We start from the raw sequence: 7,616 nt of genomic DNA on the forward strand, positions 1-7,616 counted from the left end.
ACACCGGGAACCGGGTACACACTGGGCATGGGACACACCGGGCATGGGGCACACGCTGCACACGGGGTACCCGATGGGCACGGAGCACAGACGGGACACACACCAGGCACACACGGAGAGCACACCGGGCACCGCGGGGCGAGACGGGCACTGGACACGCAACGGGTACCAAGCACTGGGCACCGGACGGGCAATGGGAGCCGGGCACGGGGCACACAGCGAGCGGCTCACAGCGGGCACACAGCGGGCACACAGCGGGCTCACAGCGGGCTCACAGCGGGCACACAGCGGAGCCGCCCGTTGTGCCGGTGCGGCCCCGGGCAGGGCGGGCGGTTCCGCGCGCTGCCGGTGGTCCCCCCGTGCGGGGTCGTGGGCACGGTCCCCGCTGGGTGCGGCGGCTGCTGAGGCCCCGCCACCCCTCCTCTCCTGCCGCACCGGCGGGCACAGGGCCCTTTAAGAGCGGCGGCGGCGGCCGTGCCCGTGCCCGTGCCCGTGCCCGTGCTCGCGCCCGCTCCCGGCGGTGCCCGCGGCCGCCCCGCACCTGCCGGTAAGAGCCGGGACAGCGCGGGATGCTCGGGGCCGCGGGGAGGCCGGGGCGATGCGGGGATGCCCGTGGCCGCGGCGGGGAGCGGTGACGGGAGGATGCGGGGATGCTCGGGAAGGATGCGGGGATGCTCGGGAAGGATGCAGGGATAGCCGGGGGGATGCAGGGATGCTCGGGGCGATTGCAGGGATGCTTGTGGGGATTGCCGGGATGCCGAGCAGAGCTTGGAGGGTAACGTAGGCACGGGAATGCCCAATGGATGCCCTTGGTGTGGGCATTGTGGGGTGCGCCAGGTTTGCAGGGTGCAGGTAGTGCCCCACAGCACAGAGGGCAGGGGGGGTGTGGAAAGGCCCAGGGGGTGTCTCAGTGTCCTGGAGGGATGCGGGATGGGACAGGGGCCAGCTCTGCCCGGGGACTGGGGGAACAGCCCCAAGGGGAGTCCACAGTCTCTCCTCGCAGGAGCCCCGGGCTGTGGGGCTGCAGTGCCATGGCCTCTGGGGAGGGGCAGCTCATCCTGTGGGGGGGCACAGGCTGGGAATACAGAATGGCCTTGGCCAGGTTGACCATGAAATTCTCTGGAAGCACCTGAGCATGTGCACATGTGTGTGTGCACACGTGTGAGTGTGCACATGTGTGTGTGCACGTGTGAGTGTGCACGTGTGTGAGTGTGCACATGTGTGTGCACACAAGTGTACGTGGAGCAGTGTCACTCCTCCCACAGCTGCACTGTTTTGTATGTGGAGGGAGCGAGGGTTTGGTATGGAAACAGTGGGAACACTGGAGTGCTGGGCAGCTGAGTGGCACCCGAACCCCTCACTGCTGGTCCGTGGGCTGCAGTGGCACCTGCAGGTACCCAGCGGGCAGCAGTGGCCCTGCCACCCCGAGGCACTCGGCTCCATCCTCCCCATGGCCCGGCACTCTCCATGTGCGGGTTTGGGTTTGCTTCCATCTTCCTCGGGGCTTGGGGCTCAGGCAGGTAGGTGGGGAGCTGGGCTGGATTCGGGGAGCTGGAAGCAAAACCCACGTGGGCTGTGTGGAGGCAGGGAGGGGGGCGAGGGTCTGACCCCTCCTCACCCCATCACCATGAGGGTGTTGAGTCAGACTGGCCGGCTGTGAGGAGCCTCCCGGGGACTGTGCCAGTGCCATCCCCAAAGCGTTGGCAGCGGAACATTAATAAATATAGCGGGTGCTAGCGGCGAGATGTCGGGTTAGAGGGGCAGCATCCATCAGCTGAGCCCTCGCTGCCAAGGGATCTCCCGATGGCACAGGGATGTGGTGTCCTGGCTGCCCCCATCACCCCTTGGTGCTGCCCCCCCACTCTGGCCAGCACCCTTCCCTCCCCCCTGGCTGCCTGGGAACGCAGACCCTGGGAACCTGCCCTATTTAAATAACATAACGTACATTAAAAACGCCGAATCCTGGCGAGCTGACAGCATCTGTCTAAATATTTATCCCTGTTCCGGTCAGGCGCTGTGTTCCCATGACAGCCCCATTAGCACTTGGCATATTTATGGCCTTCCTGGGTGCTGGGCTCCCCGTGCCATGCACCACGGGGCCACTGACCCCCCTCCCGTGTCCCCTCTGTGCTTTCCTGTGCACTTGGGGTGACCCCCAGGCTGGCAGCTGTCCCCAGCCTGGCACATCCCTGCTGGGCTGTGCTGGAGCTGCCAGGAGCATCCTGGGCAGGGCAGGAAGTGGGTACCACACTTATCCCCTGGAGCACAGGAGGTGCAGTGCCATGAAGTACCTCTCCGTGCAGGGAAGGGAGTGCAGGGAACAGCCTGCTCCCCAAAAGCAGGCTCCAGCCCCCGAGGGGCTGGGGGTGGATGCACTGCCCCGTCCCTGCCTCAACAAATACAGAAGGACTGGAAAATAAAAGAGGGGGGGAAAGGGCGGAAATGATGCTTGTGTGCGGCTCCCGGGAGAATCTGTGCTGCGGGGCCCTGGGAGATGTGCTGCCCACAGGAGGGCAGCTCTGGGCTCCTGGGGTAGGAGCTGGCATCACCGAGGGTCCCTCGTCACCTGGGAACAGGGCTGTGGGTGAGGAGGAGCCCGAGGGGACTGTGGGAGCAGAGGACATGGGGTGCTGTGGTGTTTTCCCAGGGTTTGTGTTGGGGCTGCAGAGGCTGGTGGCTCCTGGGGCTGGCAGGAGTGGTGCCCCAGTGACAGCAGTGTCCCCAGCGCTGCACTCACCAGGGTCTGGCCTGGCTGAGCATCTCCTGCTGCAGCCACAGTGCCCCTGTGTGGGACACTGTAGGCAGTCTGGGAATTGGGGCTGGTCATGTGCCATTGGATATGGAATTCTGTGCTGTCCCTCAAGCTGTGGCTGTGGGAGATAGGGATGGGGCAGCTGCCACCTCCTGCTCCATGGAGGCTACTTTGATTTGGGCTCACTTTCATCTGAGTTGAACTCCCTGTCTCAGGAGTTCTCAAAATTAGTTTACAAAGAAAATATGTCAAATGAAATTTATTCATCTAAATTGTGACACCTCTGTGACATGAGCTCATGCCTGCAGCCTGCACGGCCTGTCCTGTGTCCTGTCAGGGATCAAGCACTGCTTTAACTGGACACAGCAAGGTTTCTCACATGGCCCCTCTGGGTGCCGAGGGGGTCCAGGCTGCCACCCTCACCCCGCCAGTGCCCATGGCTGTGCCGGTGCTGTCCTTGGAGCAGCCCAGTGCTGGCGTGTGCCGGGGTGGTCCCCAATCACCTCTCCTCCATCAGCAGGGCTGTGCCGTGCCCACCCCCTGATGCCACCCCACCCTGCCGCCCTGTGACACAGCCCCTGTCTCGGGGGTGACCCCGCAGCCCGAGGGGATCCCCGTGGAGGACCTGCCCTGCAGCACCGCCCTGTTTGCTCTGGCACTGGCCACGCCCTTGCAGGCAGAGGGAGAGGCTGATCCAGCCGCTGGCCCCACGCTGGGGCACACAAGGTAGGAGGCACACGGCACCGCTGTGCACGTCCCTGATGGGGACCAGGGTGCCGGAGGGGTTCCCCCCATGTCACCTTTCTCTGGGTCTTGTGCTGCCCTGGTCGGGAGCAGGACACGGTACGTGGGGCTGTGCAGGGTCACCTGTGCTTGAGGTCCCTCTGGCCACTGCTGGACCCTGTGTGTGTCCCCAGAGATGGCCTTCCAGCGGAGCCACCGCCTGAACCTGCTGCGCCTTGTCGTGCTGCTCCTCATCGCCTTGGCCGGCATCAAGTTCCTCTTCCGTGACAGGTGAGGTGACAGCAGGACCTCAGGGTGTTTGGGGGTCTGTGGGGAGCCCCTGGGTCATGCCCAGGTAGGTGCCTGGTGCTGGGGGGCAGCTAGTGCCCTGTGTCACCCCCGTCCCTGCTCCACTCCCTGCAGCTTTACCCTGGAGCTGCACAAGCACGTCAGCAAGGACAGCGGGTTCTGGGGGGACACAGGTGACATCGTCCAGGATGTCATCCCCCAGAGCCAGGTTCTGGAGCTCCCTGAGGCGAAGATAACGGCCCTGAGGCAAGAGCCTGGGCAGCAGGTCCCCAGGGATGTCAGTGCCACCGACATGAGGCTGGTCCACTTGGACCTCAAGGGAGCTGCGCCCAGGGTCTCCTACCTGGAGCAGGTGAGGATGCCCAGTGGCAGGGAGAAGGTACCAAGGAGGGATGTGTTGGGGGGGGCTCAACCTGCCATGCTGTCCCCACTGCTGAGCCCACCTTGCCCACCCTGCAGGTGTTCCCCTTCCTGTCCCAGCTGGGAGCCAACGGGATCCTCATCGAGTACGAGGACATGTTCCCCTTCAAGGGGGAGCTGGAAGTCCTCAGGTCCCCGTACGCTTACAGGTGAGCAGGGCTGTGTGCTGAGCTGCCCGGCGGGGCGGCCCCGGTGGGTCCCACTGTGCCAGGGCTGGGTGTGACCCACCTGGCCCTGTGCCTGCGATAACCGTGGTCGGAGTGCCAGGCTGCGCCGCCGGCAGACCGGCTTCCAGCCCTGCTGGGACAATATTTGTGCCCCTTAGTAAAGTCCACACATGTGTGGGGTGGTGGGGGCTATATGGGCAGGGTGCCAGAGGAGGAGGGGAAGTTCCCCAAGCTCTGCCCTCTGCCCTGGCATCCCCTGGTGAGCCTGTCCCTGCCCTCCCAGTGAGGAGGACATCGAGCGGATCCAGCAGCTGGCGGAGCAACACAAGCTGGAGGTGGTTCCCCTGGTGCAAACCTTTGGCCATGTGGAGGTAGGGGGTCCCAGTCCTGCTCCCCATCCCAAATCACAGGGGGTTCCCCTGGAAACCCCCCTGATGGCTCCTTCCCGCAGTTCATCCTCAAACACGAGAAGTACCAGCACCTGCGGGAGGTCGAGCGCTTCCCCAACAGCTTCAACCCCCACGTCCCCAACACCCTGGCCCTGCTCAGGAGCATCTTGGCACAGGTGATCGAGAAGCACAGACGCTCCACCTGGATCCACATCGGCGCGGATGAGGTGGGCATTGGGCTGTGCAGGGACCCCAGCCCTCGCCCCAGGGGTGCTCCCAGGAGTGCTGAGCATCCCCCTTCCCCCAAGTCCAGGTTTTCCATCTCGGGGAGGGGATGGACTCCAAGAACTGGATGAGCCGCAACAAGGGCGATGTGGGGACCATGTTCCTGAAGCACATCAAGGAGGTGTTGGGCTTCCTCTCTGCGCAGTACTGGGGGCTGCGGGTGCTCATGTGGGACGATATGCTGAGGAAGATCAGCGTGGGAGCCCTGCGGGGTGAGGGGACGGGGACGGCAGTGGTGTCTCGGGTGTCAGCCGAGGTCTGTCCTGTGTCTCGGCAGTGCCCGTTCACGTGGCTGCCCTGGCACGTGTCATGCCTGGTGCTGGCAGGAGCCCATGCCTAGCCCTGTGGGAATGTGGGTCTTGGGCTGAGGAGTCCTAGGCATGCTCCTGCTGCTGGCACCAGTGCCAGTGTCCCCGTCTTGCTCTCCCTGCAGAGTCTGGGATAGCGAAGCACGTCTCACCCGTGGTGTGGTTCTACGCACCCGACTTCGAGGCTGAGCAGCTCGGTAAGGTGACGTGCCAGGCTCCTGGGGATGGTGGGGGGATCTGCCCCCAGCTCCCCACAGCCTCCTGGGCACAGTGGCACTGATGGCTCATGCCTGTCCCGCTGCAGAGCCGTTCCTCACCAAGTATGCAGAGAGTGGCTTCGAGGCAGTTTGGTTCGCCAGCGCCTTCAAGGGCACCACGGGGCCGGCGCAGACCTGGACCCCCCTGAGCTACCACCTGAAAAACCACCTGAGCTGGCTGAAGGTGATGCAGGCCCTGCCACGGCTGGCCCCGCTGCGCTTCCAGGGCATCGTGCTCACCGGCTGGCAGAGGTGAGGGGCACCAGAACCCCCTCCCTGCCACCCCGGTGCCCACACAGCCACACTGGCAGCAGTGCAGGAGGCGACGGCGTGGCTGTCCCCACCCTGCAGGTACGATCACTACTCGGTGCTCTGTGAGCTGCTGCCCGTCAGCATCCCCTCGCTGGCCATCTGCCTGCAGACCCTGGTGAACGGTGAGCCAGCGGCCCTGCCGGCACAGCCGGGCTCACCCCCACCTCCCACTGCCTGCCAGAGCCTGGCCTGCCGGGAAGGGGACAGGGGGGAGATGGGAGGCAGGGGAGGAAGAGCTTCAGTCTCTCCAGTTTTGGGGGTGTGGTGAAGCCAGGGGTGAGCCTGATTGTGGGGTGGCCCAAGCCTTTTTGTCCCTCTCCTCACCCTTCCCAGGGGGCTTCACAGAAGAGGCAAAGAGGAAGGTCCTGGATGTGCTGGGCTTGGAGAGTGTGCAGCTGGAGCAGAGCACCTGGTGCGTGACCACCCCAATTGCATCAGAAGGGATGCACTGGAGGGGACCAGGGAGTTGGTCACCCAAATTCCCCAGTACCAGACCCTTCTGGGCTGAGGGCAGGCACCCTCCAGCCACACAGAGTGCTGGGGTTCACCCAGCCCAGTGCATCCCACATGCTGGGGTCTCACCTTGGCCTCCCCTTCCCCAGCGAGGGCAGGGGAGCGTTCCCTGGTGTGGAGATCTACCACATGGTGGAGCAGGTTAATGGCCACCTGAGGGAGAGCATCCTGAAGGCTCTGGAGGAGGAGAGGTAACAGGCGGCGGGAGGCAGCGGGATTGGTGGCTTGGGCCACAGGGCTGGAACACGAGAGTTTTTCCATGGGAGGGGACCTGCCTGACATGCAGCTCCCCATCCCTGGCCCCTGTGCCCCCCACTCCCTCGTACCTCCCCAGTGCCATCAAGGGCTGGTTCAGCCCCTACCATCGGAAGCACCACTTTGGGAACCCCCGCAACATGGAGAGCTTCGGCAGCAAGGTGCTGAAGTATGTGGTGCTGGGGGCTGGGAGCCCCCCCGGGTGCCTCTGCAGGGCTGGAAGGGGTCCCAGGCTCACAGAAGGGAGCTGGACCCCTGCTGTCCCCCCACCAGGCTCCATGAGGACTGGGAGAGCTTCGTCCGTGACCTGCGTGCCCAGCTGGAGAGGGTCTACTTCCCAGACACGGTGGAGGAGTGGATGGAGGAGAACGTCAACCCCTACCTGGACCAACTGCGGGACCTGGTGCGGGACTACCGGGCCATCATCCGCCTCAACGGCCGCCCCAAGGCCACGTAGGGGCTGCAGCCCCCCCAGCTCTCACTGCCCCCCTGGCTGGTCTTCGGGGGCCAGCACCGTGTGTCTGTTTGCTGGTGACGGCGCTGCCGCCGCCGCTCGCGCTGTACAGAGCCCTGCACACCCAGCTCCACAATAAAGTATTTTCATAGATGCTGCTGGTCCTGGAGGGGCCATGGCTCTGTGTCCTGGCCCCCATGCAGGGAGGGGAAGCTGGGACCGGTGTGGAGGGTTGAGGTCTGTCCTGGGCCGCAGTCTCTGCTGGAGCTGGAGGGGTAGGTAAGCCTCAGGGCAGAGCGTGACAGCTCATGGGGACACCTCGTGCTGGCCTCAGGGGTGGCCATGCCCTCCCTGCAGGACGGGATCCAGCTCGGTGCTGGGGCTGGGTGCTGCATGGCACAGGGAGAGGGCTGGAACCCGGGATGGGGCAGTGACAGGGGGCTGTGCAGGTGCCCTGTCAGGCTCCCACCAG

At 64.8% G+C, this 7,616-nt stretch overlaps 1 protein-coding gene across 4 annotated transcripts; it reads left to right on the forward strand.

Moving 5' to 3' along the window:
• Nucleotides 1-511: 511 nt before the first annotated feature.
• Nucleotides 512-7,296, forward strand: LOC127477450 (hexosaminidase D-like). Of its 4 annotated transcripts, none has more exons than XM_051802009.1 (15): nucleotides 512-547; nucleotides 3,273-3,478; nucleotides 3,670-3,766; nucleotides 3,899-4,136; nucleotides 4,244-4,353; nucleotides 4,655-4,742; nucleotides 4,823-4,987; nucleotides 5,074-5,257; nucleotides 5,479-5,550; nucleotides 5,658-5,862; nucleotides 5,962-6,044; nucleotides 6,256-6,334; nucleotides 6,525-6,626; nucleotides 6,770-6,859; nucleotides 6,964-7,296. In XM_051802009.1, the coding sequence occupies exons 3-15, from the start codon at nucleotides 3,672-3,674 to the stop codon at nucleotides 7,145-7,147; spliced, it is 1,695 nt and encodes a 564-aa protein (XP_051657969.1). In that variant the 5' UTR covers nucleotides 512-547; nucleotides 3,273-3,478; nucleotides 3,670-3,671; the 3' UTR covers nucleotides 7,148-7,296. The 4 variants fall into 4 exon arrangements, with proteins under 4 accessions (XP_051657969.1, XP_051657883.1, XP_051657791.1 ...); XM_051801923.1 differs by having other exon boundaries at nucleotides 516-547; nucleotides 3,270-3,478; XM_051801831.1 differs by lacking the exon at nucleotides 512-547 and having other exon boundaries at nucleotides 2,255-3,478.
• The last annotated feature ends 320 nt before the right edge of the window (nucleotides 7,297-7,616 follow it).

This window comes from Manacus candei, unplaced genomic scaffold (genome assembly GCF_025592945.1).
Source record: "Manacus candei isolate 608988 ecotype Guabito, Panama unplaced genomic scaffold, ASM2559294v1 h1tg000002l, whole genome shotgun sequence".
In the NCBI taxonomy this organism is placed as follows: Eukaryota; Metazoa; Chordata; class Aves; order Passeriformes; family Pipridae; genus Manacus; species Manacus candei.